At 40.5% G+C, this 20,695-nt stretch overlaps 1 protein-coding gene across 2 annotated transcripts; it reads right to left on the reverse strand.

Moving 5' to 3' along the window:
• Positions 1-344: 344 nt before the first annotated feature.
• On the reverse strand, positions 345-20,519 carry ADGRF2 (adhesion G protein-coupled receptor F2). Of its 2 annotated transcripts, XM_037844850.1 has the most exons (8): positions 20,448-20,519; positions 15,092-15,134; positions 14,231-14,382; positions 12,098-12,331; positions 9,833-11,194; positions 5,392-5,433; positions 2,797-2,856; positions 345-392 (listed from the first exon to the last, which is right to left on the reverse strand). In XM_037844850.1, the coding sequence occupies exons 1-8, from the start codon at positions 20,517-20,519 to the stop codon at positions 345-347; spliced, it is 2,013 nt and encodes a 670-aa protein (XP_037700778.1). The 2 variants fall into 2 exon arrangements, 1 of the variants encoding a protein (XP_037700778.1); XR_005218131.1 differs by lacking the exons at positions 345-392; positions 2,797-2,856; positions 5,392-5,433; ... (1 more) ...; positions 12,098-12,331; positions 20,448-20,519 and having other exon boundaries at positions 14,368-14,482; positions 15,092-15,126.
• Positions 20,520-20,695: the final 176 nt, after the last annotated feature.

Here is a 20,695-nt window from a genome sequence, read left to right on the forward strand (position 1 = left end):
ATGGGGAAATACAGAGGAGGTGGAAGACAGGGAGCAGCTAAGTAGAGCTGGCACCTCTGCCTGCTCCCCTCTTTAATACACCCAGGCTAATTAATAAGCATCCTCAGACATGCCTGATTGTTTTGCAGGGACAACAAAAAATTTCAGTAGCTCAAGAGTTAGAAATGTGAATACCTCTAACCCTCATTAGGTGAGAATACATTGTTTATGGAGAATCTTTTCCATTAAAAAATAATTTCTAATTATAATGCATCAGATTTTGATTTTTAAAAGAAGTATCATATATCTGATGTGATCTCCTTGCTTTCCACTCACCTCTCAAGTTAGGGGTGTCACCTGGCTTGTTAGCTTGGCCCTTTGGTGGGGTGACAAGAGAATTCAGAAGAAAGGTGCTATTGAAGACAAAAGAATAATTGCAGTTAGCATTATTAGTCTGTTTTCAATTATCATAGTCATTCCATTGTGGGAATTGTGATCACAGCACTGTATTTTATTCTTTTACTTCATCCCTCTCTTTTCTTGCATCAGAACCACTGACTACATAGGAACAGGCCAGTGTGAAGCATCCTCCTTCTCCCTGGCCTGGCCTGGATCCCTCTCCCAAGGGGGCCCCTAGTGGGGTGGGGGGTGAGTGGTACAGAGGGAATGATGGGCACTAAAATGGCTCGTAGTCCTATAATTGTCCCTTCTCAGCTGAAACCCTCAATGTTGAAGTTGTACCCTCTCAAGGTGCCCAGGTCCAAAACATCTTTGTGTTTCAGGTATCTGTCACCTAGATGGCTAATATATAAACTCACTGGTAGAATTATTATCAAATGAGCACTAATTCATTCATCATATAAGATAGGAAATGAACACAGCCTATGTTGATTATCTTGGGTCTTGGGAGCTGGGACTGACATTCCCCAGGCAGGCACCATGAGGGGTTGAAGTGAATCTGGGCAATAGGAGATTGTGACGTAGGGATCAGAGGCCCATAGCCGGGAGAAGGGAGGGCAGATGATTTTCCTACTTTTGCCCTCTTTCTAAGGCTGATAAGACTTAACAACATGCAATAACCTAAAGGTAATGGGCAGAAAGAAGGAAGGATGCAAGAAGTTAGGCTAAATGTAGCTGGAACCTGGACCAGTAGTTCTTAACCCTGGTAGCACATCAGAATCACTGAGGAGCTTAAAAATGTCTAGGTGCCATCCCCAAGAGTTTCAGATTTAATTTTTCTTGTATGGATCCTGGACAATGGTATATTTTTAAAAACTCCCAGGTGATTCTATTGTGCAGCCAAGTTGAAAACCACTGACTTAGGCAATCACCCATTGATAATATGCTGAGTATAATTCCAACTTATTTTTCATGTACAAACACAAAGTGGGCAAAATGACTCTTGATCCACAGCATGAAGAACAAAATTCTTCTACAGTGGCCTGAAAAGGTCAGTGTTATAAGCACACAAGGAAAGGAACAATGCAAAATTGGAAGGGGTTGAAAGAGTCAGGCCTCACTCCTGAGTGGCAGACCAGAGTGAGGTCATAGGGGAATACTTACATCAGATGAGCAGTTTAGAGGCAAATCTCTGCAATGCTAAGAAATTACAGAAAGGCTTTAGATCAGTGGTTCTCAACCTTGACAGTATGTTAGGAACCCCTGGGAGCTTTTTAAAATCCCGAGACCTGTGCCACACTGCAGGCCAATTAAATTAGAACTTCTAGGGGGTGAGACCCAGGCAATAGTATTTTCGCAAGCTTCCCAGTTGATTCCCATGTGCAGCCAAGGTTCAGAACCATTTCTCTAAATAACTATTGATGTTTACTCACAGTAGAACTTGGCTTTTTTTTTTTAGCTGGAAAGGTTGTAGATAGGTAAGAATTCTCCTAAGTATGGAGACCAAGGATAAGGACCAAGATCAAAGCCTAGGGATGAATGTAGCAAAAGGAATAGGAAAAGAAAGGGAAGAAAAAGGGAAAAGATAAGAAGAAGGCTAAAGAAATCAAAGGAGAGATAATGGAAAGGCAGGGAAAATGGGAGAAATAGCCATTACTCAGGGCCACAAGGGGCCCAGTCCCCCAAGTGAGCATCCCCTCTCTCCATGCAGATCTCCACACCAGGCAACGCTGATCCTATCAAATGTTGGCAGGAAACCCTATATCACCTTCTTCTTTTATGGCTGGCTATGTTTCTTGTGCCAACCCTAAATCCCTTTTTGCTGCCATTCAATATGTTTACTATTTTTCCCTCATTCAGAACAGCTGATAGGTTTTGAATTATAGGAATGAAAGATAAGTTAAAGGGTATGCAATAGTCCAGCTGCTATCAATGGCTGACTTCTCTACAACATCCTGAATGGGCCCCAAGCCCACATAAACAATTCCAAGGACAATGGCAGCTGACCACTCTTGCTTTGTGTAGGGTTAGACTTTGTTTCCCTGGAATTTTCACCCTTTGGATGTGGCTCAACCAATTGGAGTCATAAAGAACAAGTTTACTATTGTAGGAGCCGGAGACTTCTCATCTTATCTCATTTCTCTGCTTCATCACCTACTCTTCCCCTTCTGCCACCTTGCCACTCTGGTCACTCTCCTTTAAATGCATTTAAATCTAATACCATCCCTTTGGATGTGGTTCCCCCATACTCTGGAAACAAACTGAACAGCTCAAGCAGGCTCCTACTCGGCACTTCTGAACACTCACACCATGAAGTTTTAAGGTAGTAGGTTTAGCAACAGTCCATATGCCAGAAATTTCAACACTGTTTTTATTTTGTCAGACTTTGAAATGAAAAAAAGAGTGTGAAAGATTTACCTCTGATAATCTGGAGATCCATTTTGCAGAGGTTACTCGACCACTTAAGGCTTCTCTTATCTGAATAGTTAACAAAAAGTTAAGAATTAAAAGATTTTAAGATGTCAACACATACACTTGAGGCTGGCAATATCGTGGTAAGGGTGTGTGCTACCGGCTGGGTCCTGGTGGTGGGATATGGAAGGATCTGGTAGGGTGGTCAGAGAAAAGATGGAGAGAGGGGGAAAGATGAGAGGAGTGGAACTGGCATAGGAACCTCAGGTTCAGGGGCCTTAAATATGAACTCAATGGCTAAGAAATATAGTTTTGCTACAAGTTCGAGAATTCCTTGATATAGCTATAGCTTAGTTATTCTTATTTTTTTTTTTTTGAGTAATCCAAATAATCAAGGATTCCCTAGTTCATTGGCTTTTCAAATATCCTTTTCTAGAGGGTGACTCCATAGTCAAAAAAAAAAAAAAATTCTAAACTACATAAGAAAAGTCTGTTAAGCCAAGAAAATAAGAATAATAAGTAACAATTATTATTAAACTCAGTTTATACTGAAAATAATCCTATAAAATAGATATTATTATCCCCATTTTACTACTGAGGAAATTAAGCCTCTGAGATTAAGTGACATTCAAAATCATTCAGCTGAGATGGAAAAATGGGACTTGAATTCACGTCCCCTGACCCCAGACTCCAGACAATCCTGTCACCTTTCCTCTCCAGCTGAAAGCAAGCACTGTCTTCTTATTTCCCCCTCCCTTTTTTCCCTTCTGCTATAAAAATGTTATTCACCTTTCAAGAACTTGTAGAAGTTCTGACTTCACAATTAATACATATCAAAGTCCTCAAGCCCAGTGAGACTCCACTCTTCCCTGAAAATGCTGTGTTCATCGTCACCTGGCTCCAAGGAGGTGCACTCCCTGGGGTGGGTAGGGAGGGGTATGCCGAGGTTCCACTGGGATATGTGAACACATATTAGAACTTCTATCTCTATTTCTTTTTTTCTCATCCTTTTTTAATTCTATGTTTCATGATGTACATAATATATACTTTGTAAATTAATAAGAAACACACGTGAGGACACATGCTTACTGTTTTTTATTAAGCCTAAAAGTTTGAAGACTATTGGTGTATATAACCTTCCATAGATTGGTCATATGTGGTAGGTACTGGGAAACCTTTGAGTATTTGCCTTTTATGGTAAAATTTCAAATGTAAGGGGTTTTAATCTTAACAGAAGTATTCCATGTCTTAGAGTTCTTTGTACACCTCACAACACTTTACACTAGTATACTAATAAGTAATAATGCTGCCACTGATACTTTGGCTACAAATACTAGCTGTGGTATTATGATTAATAAAAAAAATCATATGATCTATCTGTGTAATATCTTAAATGCTTTCTGAGTGTTTTCACTTATAAAATTGCAGTTGTCCTTGACCATAATCTAATGGAAAAGGCAAGGAAAGCATCATTACCCCTGCATTCTATTTCAGAAATCTGAACTTCCCAATGGCACACAGTAGGTAAATATCAGGACCAATTTTCTCACTTTCTCCTCTGAGTAATTTTTACTAAGGTGATATGTTATTCTCATGATCTGAGGGGAAGTATGAAAATGAAAGGATGATTTAAAATGTCACTTTCAAAAACCTTCAGTATTAACTTAATAGTAGAAAAACACTGATAGTTGAAAAAAAAAAATCCTGTGCTAGAAGTGTTTGCATCCACATCTGGGAAGGTCTGTTTGCTTTGCTCGTTCCAGGAAGCAGCATGATACAAGGGTAAGAGGGTGATCTTAGGCTCCTATGTAAAAACATAAAATTTATGTTTTGTTCACTTGTTTATCTTTTTAATCTATTTTCACCATCAACCACCTTTTAAACACACATCTGTGTTTGGAGAATTCCCTACCTCAAGTCCACCTCTCTTCGAAGTAGAAGCCAGGAACTCGCTCTACCAACCTTCCTTGCAGCTAAGATGCAGGCACATGACCTAAGCTAAGCTAATCTGACACAACAATGCAAAGCAGGTGCAAAGCTCCAACAGGCAGGATGGAGGTCACCCCAGAGACAGCAGCAGCAGCGACTCTAGTTTAAGCAGCCACTGCTTACACCGACTTTTTGAGCTGTGCCATCTGTTCCCAGCAAAGAGGGGGGACAATGGTCTAGCTCATGGAGCAGCTCTGCACTGTGAATGGGAGTTATTCCTGGTGTGTAGCCTCCAAGCCAAAGAGGAACCTTCTCAAAGACAATATTGTGAGCTTTAATAGATTCCTTTTCTGCTTCAACTAGTTAGGGTAGGTTTCTGTCAAGATCTTGAGCAAGCTACTTAATCACTGAATCTGTTTCCTCATCTGTAAAACTGAAAGCAGTAAAACCCTGGATTGTTTTAAAGATTAGAGCTAATGCAAGTAAAATGCTTGGCCCTGTAAGAGCTTGGAAGATGGTAAATATTACTTCATTGGGAAGACGGTGATGCCCTTTCCATGTGCCTAGCCAAATGACTGAGGTGAAATACTCTCAGGAAGTAGTCTTTAAAGTGAGCATTTCAGGGCCAAGTGCGGACAATGCAAAGAAAACAGCAAGAAGAATTTACAGTACCTTTGGATCCAGGATTGTTCCAAAAACCAAGATGAAGAAGCCCTGAGAAACATGGAAGAGGGAGGAAGAATCAATTACAAAATAATAATGGTAATAATAATAATAATAATAATAATAATAATAATTAACATGAGAATTCATTACCAGTTCCTATTTTGGTAAAAAGAAAACAATTGTATTAAATCTCTGAATTAAAGCCTCAGCGTCTAGATTCATTCACTCAACAAATATTGACTGGGCATTTTCCATATGCCAGCTACTATTCCAGACACTTGGGATACTTCAGTAAAACAAATAGATCAGGGTTCCTGCCTTCATATGGGAATATTTTAAGACTTTCTTTTTAAGTTGAGCAAAATAAAAGTGCCTTGCTTTTAGCAGCAGTCATGAATCTCATGAGAATATAATGGTCAAAGAAAGAGTCAGAGATTTTAAGCAATGGGCAGCAGCCTTGCAGTCTCTGAACAATCAGTAATGAAAAGTTTTCCACAGTAAAGAGCAAAAGGGCTGTGCTCGGTTTCCCAAAACACATTCAACTTCTCTCCCCCATCCACAACCAAAGAATGTTATAAAACTTACAAAGACAATACCTGCATTCTCAGAAAAATTTAGACACAAAACAGATTGTTTCCAAGTACAAAACAGGTGCTTGATATGATGCTATAGAAGGAATTAATTAGATCTTCTATCTCTTTTCATCCATAAAAAGAGACCCCATTGAAGTCATAAGCAGGCTCTTAATTTATAATTATAATCCATTTTTATTTTCAACATATTTTTATATATGTTGGCACAAAACTACCTTGCAAAAAGGAGCACAACTTTACAGACAAGGAAAACGAGGCTCAGAAATTCAGCCTTCAAAATGCGACAGAGAGCAATATACATTACACCAAATTGTTCTTGAATGTGTGGTCATTCAGATCATGGCTCCCTGTGAAGAGGTGAGATGATGACCTTTTATTTAGGCAAGCTCCTTATTAAGCTGTGTCAATTTCATAAGCAGGTGTGAGCTCTAACCAAGTTCAGAGGCCCATTAAGACACAAAGGTCTAATTGCAACTGGCATCATACAGATGTTACAGCAGGAGAGCAAAACCAAACCAACTTCTACCAAGTTTAGTCAAAAGCTCAGATGAGAGGAAGGGGAGTTTACAGAGCCAATGTAGGGCCATGTGACTCATCCATTCCCCAAAACACACTAAAACACGTCCCTCCAATAAGCCAGTCCAGCAAACATTCAAAAGCTTGGTCCCTGTGTAGCTTTTATCAGATTGCTCTTTTGTGTGACACTCTTTGACAAGATAACTTGAAATCTTTCATTGTGTCTACTAAGAAAATGTCATTGATGGCATGACCCATTAGGTTACAAAGTAGCACTTCTATTAATGTGCTCAGGACAAATACATTCCAACCTGGTACTAGGAGTACATTCTAAATGAGAATCTCTAAGAATTTGCCCTGGGAGTTTAAAAAAGATCTGGGGACCACAATTCTAGCATGTTTCCCCAACATACAGGTTCCTTTGACTAGAAGACTACAGGAATTTCTCTCCTTATGAGATCTTAAATTCCTTGAGTTTGTACTATTTATATGTCCAACATTTAGCATAATGGTTGGCACAAAGTAAGCACTCAATAAATGTGGTGTCTCTGTGCCTTTGTGTGTATGTGTGTACAATTACTTAATTATGCAATCTGCATCTGTACAGCCATAAATATTTAACTGTGAAATATTCCACCAGGATCACTGTTCATTGGTCCATGGCCCCTTGGGAAAGGTTACACTCAATATCATTCAGAAGGTTTATATAAAAGATTAGTCTTAAAGTTAAGTATCTGACTGAGAAGGGATGAGAGAATATAACTAAAACTAATTAATTGGAAGCAGCTTCTTTGCATTTCGTTTAGCAAATAGAACACAATTTAAGCAGGTAACTCTCAAGGGGTTCTCCCAGGTTTTCAAATACGTGCTTTTCTTTTCTCCCACTTAAACAGCTATGAGGCATTCCAAAACTTCCCCCAGTCCACAAATAGAAATCAAAACACTCACAGCAAATACAAGAGAATGCAAACCAGGAACTGTGGACTGACAAGGTGGGCAGTCAAGGCAGCAATTGACTATATAATATAATACTTCCCTAGTGAAAGGGATGGTTGCTATGCCTATGAAGCTAGGACCAGGAAATCTCCTAAAGGCAGGGCCTCCTACATCTTCCAGACCTGCCCAGTAGGTTTCCAAGTCTCTCTTCCCCATCTGCTCCATCAGCCTCCAGTGCCCCGACTAGGGCCACAACCCAGGATGCTGCTTCTCCTGCTTCTTCCAGCTCAACTGATTCTGTCTCCTAGCTGAGCACATCTATGGCTCCCCTTTTTCTTGTCCCACACAGGGACAACCTAGGGTTGCTATGATACAGTGAGGGACCAGCAAAAACCATCTCTCCAAGGGAAAAAAGTTCTAATTTGTAGAACTTGCCTATCTTGGTGGTTAAATACTCCAAGATAAATACTTTTTTTTTCCACCTTAACCATGACCAATTTAAATCCAGCAACACATCGTCACTGAACACAGAGATGAGCTGAAAGGTGCAGCGGCTCACCATCCTACAGTGTTGTCACCACACAGATATGATGGATGCAAATACCCTCAAGAGCATAGGGAAATGTAGTAAAATAGTTAGAAAGTGATGATTTTGCGTATGTGTTACTTTTGTTTTTCATCTGATTGGCTTAATTGCAAGTCTATATAATTTAAATTTTCAATGATGCCTATGTTTAAAAACCAGCTTGCAAAATACCTGAAAATAGAGCAGTCGGCTTTCCTGAGCCAGTACACGATGATTCCAGCACATGACTGCCTAAAGCCCTCCTGGGTGTCAGTCCTTCACCCAAACCCTGCTCTCAGATTTTCACTGCCCCATCAGTGCTGGCACTTACGTGGGCCCCATCTGCTCCTCGCCAGGAGTCAAGGCAGAAACTCAATTGAAACTACACGTTGATCCTGTTATGATGAGTAAAGGAACCAGGGTGAAGCTACTCATGCTATCAAAATACCAAGTGCTTACAGCCTAGCCCCAAACAAAAATCACAGCTAAGATAGCCCTGAGGGAGACAAGGAAAGGAAACTCCTGGACAGTGAGACCTAAACTCATCAAGCATTCATGAGGAGCAGGCATAGGATATGCAGGACTAAAATTTAGGAAAACTGGGTTTTTATTCTAGTGCTAGTAATAACTAGCTATGTAAACTTGGGTAAGTCACTTAATAATTACTAAGAGCTATATAAGCATAGGGCACAATTAATATTTTCAACAGAAATGCAACAAAAATAATACTGAGAGATTCAAAATGTGAGACACCCCTATCATTATTAATATTGTTCTACCAGGCATCAAAACACTTATTGTGAAATGATATTATTTATACTTGAATTTTGAAAGAGAAAAATGAGAAGATACTTGACTTAAAATCCTTATCATTCATTAGGTAAGGCATTTGCTTGAAAATAGTCTCCTTGCCTATGGCATACATTCAGAAACAAATAATATTTTAGATTTCTTGTAGAAAAAAAAAGCATTCTTTTCCATTAGTTGCTATTTACATATTTAGCATTCAGTATAATAAACTTCTACTCATTAGTACACTGTAACGGTGGGGTGGGGAGAGGAAGCTATGCAGCCATTAAAAAGAAAGATGCATATTTATACATAGTTACCTGGTAAAATGCTAGGATGCATTTTTAAGTGAAAAGTAAGTAGTGTAATAATGTACAGTGTTTTTTAACCCCTGTATTATGTGGAAATATATTTGCATAGGCACAGACAATTTAGCAAGTATACACATGAAACCACGAGCATCACTTTGTTCAAAGGGGTGAGATAAGACAGCAGAGACTATTACTTTGAAATACCACTCTGTATTGCTCGCCTGGTTAAGATAAGGTGATTTCACATAGTAACTTAATATTCTAAGTGGAAGGAAATATAATAAATGTGCAAAATGTAACACCTCCAGTGACATAACTGGATTTTGGGATGTTGGTACTATTTAATTTCTACAGTAACAACTTAGCTTACTATTAGGCTGTTTATGAACTTTAAATTATTTTAGTACTTGGTGCTAAGGTACTTGATGGGAAACTCGCCCATTCTATTTCATTTTCCAAACACCCTTACAAAGTAGGCAGTATTATACCCATTTTATGTGAGGAAAATATGGCTTAGAAATGTTAGCAAAATATCCCAAGATCATGCTACACCTCAGTAAATGAGAGTGTCAGGATTTGAATCCAGGACTTTCTGGAACTAAAGCTTATTTCTTTATTCAATATGCTATTCCAAAGCCATTATCTATTATATAGAAATCTGATGCCAAAGTCACCCTATCATGAAAGCTCTTCATGAATTCTCTCACTGTGGACTTGTCAGAAGCATCTGGACTTACCTGAAAAGCATTAAGCAAGGAGAAGATAATGTGGAAGGCCAGGGAGCTATCATCAATGACAGTGGCTATTCCAAATCCCCAGGTCAGTCCCAGCAGTGGTGTGAGGATGGCGATATTCTTACTGATTCTCACAATGGCTCTCACTTCCTGGAACATGGAACTGCCAATGTTGGCTCGCTGGGTCTTGACAATCACCAGTGCAACTGTGGTCAGGTTTACCACCACAATGGCCAGGGCTGGGACCACAAAGGCCAGGAGGGCCTTGGTCATGTCCCAGTTGAGCCAGCAGGCCTCGGGCCGCAAGTAGCCCTTGCCAGGCTCAGTGGCAGCAACCGTGATGACAGCAATGACCAAAGGGCACCCATAGCCCACTGCAAAGAGACATATCATCAGGACTGACTTGGGCAGGGTATGGAAAACAACCAGGATTCCATAAAGGATAAGGAGTGCCTTGGCAAGCATCCAGAAAAACACAGCTAGGTAAAAGAAATGAACAAAAAATGTTGCTGCCACACATCCCTTATGATGTATCACTGGACCGCTAAGCAAGGAAGCCACTATGAACCAAACATCAGCCATCAGCAAGGTGGCCGCAACATTAACAATGCACACATGGCGTAAATACGAGATCTCCGTCTTTGTCACTTGGCCCCAGACCAAGGCCTCAATAGATAAGCAAAGGATCAGGCTGCAAATTGAAATGCCCAGGCCTATGTATGTGATGTAAACCAGGATCGGGCTCTCCAAGGTGTGGGCTGACATAAGAATTGAGAAAGAAGTAAACAACTTGCTTGGCCTACATTTGCAAAGAGCCTGCTGGGAGTCTTCTTGAACCATTTCACAGACCTTCTGGTCCCATCTGCTCTCCAAGGAGTGCCAGCTGACACACTGCGTTCTCCTCTTCTCTGACTTGTTGATCTTTTCAAAAATCAGTGAGACTCTTTTAAGTTCCTTGGGCAAAATGACAGACAGGACAAGCCCATTCACAGTGGTGCTTTCAAAACGACTGGCTTCCAAGATGACCCCAAGAGTTGGGAATGCAATGCTGACAATCTGAGAAGGGGAAGGCACATTCTGAAGTTCATCTCTAGTGATCAGCACCCTCCCTTTGACTTCATTGCTGGTGTCATTGACTCTCATTGAAAAAGTGAAATTCTTTCCATTGTCATCTCTGGATACGGTGGCTCCCATGGTGTGAATGAAGGCATCCGATATGTCAATGGGATGTTTACTTATAAAGAGCTTGCTTGCAAAGGAATTGACTGAGTGTAGCAGGATGCAGCTGCTGTTTCTGTCAGGGATGAAGGTCCAGTTTGAGATGCTTTTGCTGTTAAGAATGTGGTTGGCCATGATGCTGTAACTCTGCAAATGAAGAACAGGTGTCAGTACTGAGCCACCCTCTCAATCTGCCAGTATATTAGAGATTCACTTTTATAATGCCTGGTCCTCCAACAAGCGCACAGGCTGCTGGAAACTTCTCAAAGCTGTAGAAACCCAGGCCTCACTCCAGACCTAATGTATCAGAATGATCATTTTAATGAGATTCCCCAGGTGGCTCCCATGCACATTGATGAGTGAGTTAAAGAGGACAGCTACAAGGGAATTATCTTGGCATGCCCTCCTTCCATTTATGCAACACCTTCCTTGAGATAGGCAAGTGGGCAGCTTCCACCATGGTCATTACCATCATCAGTTCCACTTCACACATAAATCCCATCTATGTACAGGACACCATACCAGAACACACTAAACTGGAAATTGACCCTAGAAATTGCATCTACCTTTCACTATGCTCTGCTTTGAAGACAACAAAACAAAAGAAGTGGGTCTAGTTCCATTTCACATTTCTACAGCAGACAGGCATGACTGTCTTCATTCAATTATTTTCCATTTTAGCAATCTGTTCTGACTCACAAATAAAAGTAAGAAATAAGTCTTTCTCTATGCAGAACCTAGAATGAGTCTCAAAGGTTTTCAATAATCAAAATACACATTGGAAAAGCACATCCTAATGTCCACCAAAGTACAAAGTAAGTGCTCTCTATAAATATTTGTTACAGAATGTGCTCACTTACTCCATTCATTTGCTCTTTCTTTATTCAATTAAGATTTATTGAATACTTGCTATGTGGCATCGGCAATACTGAGGTGAAAGTCACCATCTCCAGCCTCCAAGAAGCACACAGAAAACGTGAACTAAAATGTTTAAATATTAATGCACTTTTTATTGACATGATACCCTGCCAAATATTCAAAACCACTCACCTGCATCTTTGCCTCATCAACATCTGCCAATAGTGCTGTTGATATGTTGTGTAAGAGCTGTACAATGACAGCAATGTTTCCCGGTATCCGGGCAGACTGCTGAATGTTTTTAATCGCACAAGACAAATCTTTTGGACACCTCTGCATCAAAATATCTGAAATGGTCTCAGGCTGTTCAGCATAGTCCTGTATTTTTAAATTTCCTCCAAGTGGTTGAGCTAAATGTGAATCCATCTAAGAAAGGGCAAAAAAAAAAGACATTTCATTGTTACTTTTCTTTCAAATATAAAATTACCTTTATTAAAATTTAGAACAGCCTTATTACATAATTATATATTGCTTAATGTTTTTCTATTTTACATTTTCAATCACATCTGCTTTGAAATAACTTGACCAATACCAAGGTGCATAAATCAGAAAGGGAAACTCCCAACTTCCAGATTGCCTGTTCTTTAACTCCACTCCCTAAAAATAGCAAATATTATCTTTAACATACCATTTCAGACCCTTTCTGTGTATGCATACTGTATACGGGCATGTTTGTGTGTATGTGTGTGTGTGTATAAATCACTATTACCATTTAAGCCTATTTTTACTATTTCTCAAGTTACAAAGTATGAGATATGAGCATATTTTTTTTAAAAAAAGAAAGAAATCTGCACTAGATTTGGACTAATCAACTGGAACACCAGGAGAGAAGAATGACTGAAAATAGTGATAGACAGTATTTCCCATAGATTTGGGCTCTAGGTCGCACGCTTGAAAGCAGGGGCAGCAAACTATAGCCCTAAGCTGAGTGTTTTGGTAAATAATGTTTCATTGGCGCAAGCCAGCTCATTCATTTCTATATTGTTTATGACTGCTTCCACATTATAACTGCAGAGTTGAGTAGTTGCAACAGAGAGCATATGACCCACCAAGGCTAAAATATTTGCTATCTGGTCCTTTACGAAAAAAGTTTGCTGACCCTTACATTAGGGGATCCCTCTCTGGTTGTCTTTCAGCCTGGCCCTTCACATCGGGTGAGGAGTCCAGGGGCCAAGAAGACGTGTCTACCCAGAACCCATGATCCAGATTCTAGCCCTCTTCCAGGGCCTGTGTGGGCTTCTTCACTAAGTCTGTCCTGCTGAGGATGGATCATGCCACCATTGTGCCCACCCCCAGGCCTGAGAAGTGGACAAGGAGCATCTGTTGGAGTATGGGATGGGAGGCAGATGGATTTTAATTTAGCAGCTTGTGTGCTTGATTTAAAACATTTAAACATTAAGACACGGCATGTGGGCTTCCGTGTGTATCTTGGCCCTCAGCCTTCTAAATGTTAAGGGTAGACACCCTGGGGTGGGCAGCCTTATGGGGTCTGGTCAGGGGCTTCTGGAACAGCTTCCACAGGCACTCATCCTGGCCAAGCCCAAAAACAGGGGATTGGAATATTCCCAGGACAAAAGCAAAGCAATGCTAACACACAGTCTACTCTGAAGGAATCAAGAGGTAAACGATCTGAAAGGTAAAGCCCCTACTGGAAAAGGGGGGAAAGAAGCAAAAGAACAAAATCATTCGACCTGAGTTTATTTATTTTTATTAGAATTTGATTAGAAATATACCACCACTTAAGTATTTGCCAAAATATGTCAGTTTCATGGTAAAGTCCTTCACTTTAGGGCAGTGCTTCACATGCTTTAATGAGTACAGGAATCACTTGGGATCTTGATACAATGCAGACTCTGATTCAAGAGGTCTGGGGTGGGGCCCGAACTCGACCTGTCTAACAAGTTCTCAGAGGCGCTCCATGCTGCTAAACAGTGAAGGACACTGAGTAGCGAGGCTTTGGTGTATTAAAAGGGCTGAGAGTGAGGATGGAGAGGAAGATTGTGATGCTAGGAACCCCTCTAGATCTAACCTAGATGAGCAGTTTCCCTCATGTCATAGAAGTGGGGGGCAGCTTCCCAAATGCAATTCTGGTGTAGAAAGCAAGAATAAGTAGGTGTTTACATATTGACAAACACACACACACATACATGCCACCCTGCCCCATGCTCTTCCTCTAATTGAGGGCAATATGAATTGTAAATTTGGGGTCTCAGTTTGCTCATAGAGTTCACATTAGAATCCAGGCTGTGAGAGAAAGGATATTACCTCAAAGATGTTGAAGGCATTAAGGGTTTGGCAGGTATCAGTGACCTTGTGCCATTTCTTTTTCCTGCATAAGAACCCCACATTTCCTTGAGTGCCTGGAGGGCAAGGTTGGCTGCAGTGGGAATTGTCCACGCAGAGACCATCACATACTCCTGCGGAAATCAAAGGCATCGACATCAGGTGAAGAAGTCTGGGCTCTGGGCTGCACTGGGCCAATCACTGAGGGGTCCCAACGGTGAAGGCACCTAAATCCTGTGGACACCAGATACGGTTTTTGTGTGAAGAGGAGGGGGACTGAAGTAGATTAGTGGCTGTCAGATTTTTTTGGCAACAAAATCCTATTCTTTCCAGCACAATCTTATCCTGAGCCTCAATGTATAACATAGATGAAAATGGAACTGTCCCAGTTGAAGGGAGAGCCATGAGCCCATGGTTCTATCCACTCAGTCACTCACACACCCCACAGCAACCCCTGAACACCTCTGGAGACCCTCAGAACACATTTTGAAGTCACTGTCCCTGATGTTCTCTAAGTATTTCCCAGCTCTGGAACTTTGTAATGAGTCATGTCATCAACAAGTTCTCACAGACCTGTTCTAGCCTCTGGCCCAGTTTGAGTTGACTTAATCCAAAAGATCTATGGCAAAGGACCTGGACCAGGTTGGGGCAGAGAGTGCTGGAAGGAGAGGGAAAGGGACTAGACTTGACAGTATAATTTAATATGGTGAAAGCTAAATCAGTCCACGTGCAAGCTCTCAAGGAGTCCCCTCTGCCATGACATGAGACAGAGGGCTGGAGAATGGCCGATTCAATGGATGAGCAGCAAGACCTCCATTTGATTAGTAACCGCCGCCAACATACCGTGTGGCCTGGCAGACTCCTTCTGCTTGCCTTTGCTGACAGCCTAAAAAGGGAAAATCAAATGCAGGTCAAAATCAACTGTTGATATTCCAGCCCGATGGTTCATTTTAGTCACAGATTGCAACCATTTCTGAGTCAGCTATGATACCAGGAAGGCCACCAAAAGCTGAGACCAGGAAGTAGGTCACTGTGACCCTATTTCCCCTTCAGCCTGGACAGCTTTCTCTCCCACTGCTCTCCTCCATTCCATTAATAATGGTATACATTCTGTCTGGGAAATAAATCATGAACAGAGGTGGGTGTAGTTAATGAAGCTTGACTTCAGGGTCCCTTGCTTATATGAGCCCCTTCCAAGTCCTGGGAGAGCCACATTTTCACATGATCACATTTCATTTAATTTTCAAAAGTAAAATATTTTATCCTTTTTTTTTTTTTTTTTTTTGCCTTTCCAACTTCCGTCCTTCACACTTTCCCTCACTTGGGGGTAGTACTAGAGGCTGCAGCTATTTATGGGATCTGAGCAAGTAGAAGCTGAGTTAGGAATGCATTTAGTTTGGACTTAATAAGATATAGTTTGCAGTCACTTCTACATTCCCATAAGGACATTGACATATAAGTGGCATCAGTTCTAAGAGTATTTACAACCAGTTGGAGCACAAGAAAATTCTAAGTGCCCTGATATCTTGTAGCTCATATATGAATGAGACTCATCAGAGGTTTTCCCAAATTTGACAGCAGTCCTACATACTCACATGGCATTAACATTAAATGGCTTGAGAAGCCAAGAGATGCTTTTCTAAACTAGAAATAATAACAAATGTCACCAATAATGCAAAAAAAAAGACAATAATCTTTCTATTCTTGCTCTAGAGATATTGCAAAACCATTGTCATACAAGATGCTAAAAAAATTGTAGCCAAAATGAAGAAAAAATATTATAGATGTATATTATCAATATTAGAAGTTTATTAATAAAATATTTTATTTTTCTGAATTTGTAATACTCTTCAGCTTTTCTTAATTTGAGATTTGTCGTGATTTCTCCTTTTAAGTAAATATTCATTTTTCACTTAATTTCATATTTTGTATTCTTTTTCTTTAAGAGGGCTCCCTTAAAATGTGGCTCTCCTCTGCATTCCCACCTCTGCCAATTGGAACCCCCTCTCTATTCCACTCATCCATATCATACCTAACCACAGTGTCACAAGTGGTTAAAAGCTTTTACTCTGGGTGCAGAAGGTCTGAGTTCAAGCCTCAGCACTATCACCTGAGACCTTGGGAAAGTTAGTCTTTCTAAGCGTCAGTTTCCTCATCTATAAAGTAGGCTAGGAACTATAATACTATAATTATATGACCCTTACCTCAGAGGGTTTTTATGAGGAATACAAGAGATGATCTATGGAAAACACTTAGATCAGGTCCTGGAATACCATAAGTACTATATAAGATTTAGTTATTGTTACTATTTTCTGTATATGGACTTAATGCCTACTACATATAAATCTCAAGTTTGCTTTCTCCAAGAAACCTTCTCTGATCCAGTTCTATATGGCCAATCTTTTTCTCTCTGACACCTGTAGGATTTACTGTCCTCATCACCATACCACCATACCACTCACACGTTACTCAACATACATGCAACTGACATGCTGTCTTGCTATCTAACATTTTAAAAATATGTGCATAGTATCTTCCCAATTAAGTTTTAAGCTCCTTGAGAACAAAGACTGTGTATTATGCTTCTTTATGCCCACCCCAAACCTATTTCAGTGTGTTGCATTTTGCACGTGTGTGTGTGTGTGTGTGTGTGTGTGTGTGTGTGTGTGTTTGTGTGTGTGTGTGTTGAGAGAGAAAAAAAAGAGGGAGGGAGGGGGGAGACTGAATCTTCCTGGTTTGGCTGCAGAAGAGAGCCCTCTGGTGGTAAGGAAGAGCTTTCGTATTATTACTCCAACTTAGACCAGTATCTAAGTCAGTGGGGAAGAAACTGGAAATTCAGTGACCCAACTGTGTGATTCACACCGGGAGTTTATCGTCATTTCTCATTCACAATATTGTTTTTCTCTATGTCATCAAGAAAGAAAACTGAATCTTCCCTGTTCTCTACCAAATGAGAACTTACAGAGAATCTGAATTGAACATTTGGGGTCTGCCCAAAGTCAAGAGAGTATCACTGAGGATTCACGGAATACAATTCCTTGAAATTACTGATTTAAGAAGACTTTTCATTTTACAGTCAAGAGAATCAAGTCTTATAATATGAGTGGAGAAGTTAATGTTCTTCAACTAAACAAGAATGCTAAAACAATATTTTTAGAATTTTGGAAGACGTTATAGATGACCCACTCTCCAACCCCCTTGTTTTACAGATGTGGAAATTGAGGCCTTGAGACATGAGGTGACTTGCTCAACATCATGTAGGGAGTTCCTCTTGTAGCTGGGACGAGACCTTAGCTGCTCTAACTCCTAGAATAATCCTCCGTCCACCGAGCCAGCAGGCAGAGGAGGATGTGTGGAAGTACAGGCATCTCAAGACTCCCAAAACCCATCCTGATAGGGCCATCATCTACAATACACCATGATAAATGCACTTAGATATCAACATTTCTGTGTGATACCTGGCCCATTCAACAGACTCCAGTGAAGCAACATTGTACTAATCAGGCACGTGGGCAGGCCATGCTGTTTATAAGGAGTTATGGAAACCCTGCCTTCTTAAGTGAAGGGCCTGGTTCACTTCATCCCAGCTAATCTGCCAAAGCAGCACACCCACGTAAAACTCCTTCTGGTCACTTCATTTCTAGAGTGGCATCAACATGGACCATTTTAGCTTCAGATACCAATAATTCTCAACCTAATACTCTGAAAAACAGACATTGTGAATCTGTAAACTGTTAAACCTGCTGAGCTGCCTGGGTGAGTAGGCAGGTCACGGGAGGGTAGCATCCAGCAGCTCATCATCCAGTAACTCATATAATGGAAGGCAAAGGATGAGCTATCTCATAGGGTGATCCCCAATAAGCAAGAGAAACAAGCACATTCTCCCATGCTTGTGCCTACTCTCCATGTTCTGTCTTGTGGGGAAATGTAGATAAGGAAATGTAATGAAGGGAGGAAACCGTACAGAGGGGTGGGGTTTGAATGCCTCGAGGAAGAGGTCTTTCTGAAGGCATCTCTAACCTCTTCCAGAAACTAGATCCTGGCTGAGTGTTAGGGGAGGGAGGAGAGCCATGGAGAAGATGTCCAACCAGGAGCAACTGTCGCAGGATAATGTCAACTGAGGAATCTAATAACGAGGATATTGACTCCTTCTCTCTATGCTGCTCTCATGTTTTCTGTTCTAATAGTGAAAAACCAGTTATTCTTCTGATATAGAAGCATATTTAACAGAACTTTTACCTAAAACACTCAAGTACAATTTCCAAATGGTAAAAAGTGGAAAGGCCTTAACGATAATAACTGGGACAGATGTTTCATACCCTTCGAGTCCCATATTAGAAAATTATACTGAAGGAGAAGCTAAACAGTTGAAAAGAACTGTGAATATTTTCAAGAAAGCAGAAAGGCCCTCTCAACCTTCTTAGCTATAGATAACATGTAATCACCTAGTCCTCTGTGAAAACAGGATGGGCTGCAGCTGTTACTTTAATCATAGAGAAGTAGTAAATAATGTAGCAAGGTTGAATGCAGTCCTAATCAAATGTATATTTATCAATGTGATGTAATGGCTAAACTAATCATAGAATAAAATAAAAACCTATATTAACAAGTTAGAAACAATAGAAATCTGTTTTCTAATTTTTAGTGTTTATACAAGTAAAAGTACGTTATATTGCTCTTACAAAAATCATAGCTTAACTAGTAAAAATATTATAAGTAAAGCTTTACAGGCATTCAAGGCTAAGTCTCTGATAATGTGGATACCTTCCTTTGATCCTGAACCACTCATGGATTGAGATGCTTCACTTCATAAGACATTCATGTTCATAAATCAACATCTAATGTAAAAATAGAATATGATTTGATTAAATGTAAACCAAAAGTGCTATAAATTCTCTGTAACTGAGACAAGGGGGAGCTCTCTGATCTCATGTCCAGCTGCATCTGGGGGAACAGATGCCCCCAGGCTCGGTAATGTATCAAATAATTTTTACATTGTAAACTTGTTCCTTTTACCTTAAGTGCTCCTTTAGTAAAAATGTGTTAAAGGTGAATTCTTGCTTGAGTGCTCTTTATTTTTAAACTATTGTCTTTCCCTATACTCTTAAATGAGGGGGAGGTTGCTTGAAAGAAGCCCAAATCCATTGAATTAAGACCTGACTAGGCTCAAGCCTTTTCTAACGGAGATCATAGGTTTGAGGTGTAAGGAGACTGAACCCATGACAAAACTACTTAGAGGGTAAAGTAAATATCATACGAAAAACTCCTGAAAAGATCTTCCAAAGTCATTGTTTCCTAAGGAGGCACACATCAAAATGGAAAGAGTAGGAAACTGAGAATCTAAAGACAGCGGTTCTGGCCTTGGCCCTCTGGCTAATAGGTATAGCCACAAGCAAATGTAACCACAAGCAAATGTAACCTCAAGCAAAACAATCCACTGTGGGCCTCAGTTTCCCCATGTAAAAAATAAAGAAGTGTGGCTTCACCAGTTGATCTCAAAGCTCCCTTCCAGATCTATTGTTAAAAGTGGTCAAATAGTACTTTCTACCCAAGAAGTTGAAAATCTATTTAGGTTATCTCTTTATGATCTTCCACACCTTTTTTAAAATAAGTACTAATGGGGAAATTAAGATTATTTATGATATAAAGAAAATATTCCAGAAGGAGCCATAGACAAAATGCCTCACAAAACTTAACAAATAGTGCATTGCTACAAACTCCACTCCAGTTAGACCTTGATTAAGCAGTGAGTTGCTCATGGCTCCTTCTAGCACATTCACTGGGTTTGCTACCAGGTTACCCAGAGGAGGTGTTGTTTTCTATTTTGGGTGGAACAATGCTCCATTCCTAGGCCCTGCCCTCTAAATGACATGAGTACCTTGCAGTCATTGTGACACTCCTCCAGCCCATATATACTTCCAAGTGCCCTCGGGAAGAGGTGCAGCCCTGCTTAAAAGCCAATGAAAACTCACTGCATCTCAGGAATGCATGGAAAATGTTGATGGGAAAGAAATATGTAGCTATTGGCTAAAATGGGATTCCGGTTACCCATAGATGCAGCTTCTCAGGCTGGACCAGTCACCCCATCACCATCTTCTCCCTACACCTCAGCTCAAACTGAGAACTGGTTAACTGATGGATTTTATTTTCCATTTGCTCTCCTCACCAAGTCAACCTCCACCCTTTCCCCTTTTCTTACCTGGGATAATGTCCTGCAGGATTCTAGAGGCAAAACAAATGCCAAGCAGCACAATAAAAACACATGAGTCATTGTTTTCCACACAGCTCACTGTCTTGCTTCTATAAAAAAAGACAATTAAAAAAGTCAAAGCAACTTTCATCTGACGCTTTATCATAGTTTGATTTGCACTCCAGCCCCAGTCAGCCCCGTGAGCCTGGGCTCTGTTCTCAGGGCTGTCTGCTCAGATTCTCTTGCTCCTGGGGAGG

Source organism: Choloepus didactylus, chromosome 7, assembly GCF_015220235.1.
Source record: "Choloepus didactylus isolate mChoDid1 chromosome 7, mChoDid1.pri, whole genome shotgun sequence".
Taxonomy (NCBI): domain Eukaryota; kingdom Metazoa; phylum Chordata; class Mammalia; order Pilosa; family Megalonychidae; genus Choloepus; species Choloepus didactylus.

Excerpts from the sequence above, each read along its gene's own strand:
- ADGRF2 (XM_037844850.1), bottom strand. The coding sequence starts at position 20,519 with ATGACTCATGTGTTTTTATTGTGCTGCTTGGCATTTGTTTTGCCTCTA. Across the intron at positions 15,135-20,447 it reads CCTGCAGGACATTATCCCAG|GCTGTCAGCAAAGGCAAGCA; the intron begins GTAAGAAAAGGG and ends TTCCCTTTTTAG. Across the intron at positions 393-2,796 it reads GGATCTCCAGATTATCAGAG|CACCTTTCTTCTGAATTCTC; the intron begins GTAAATCTTTCA and ends TGTCTTCAATAG.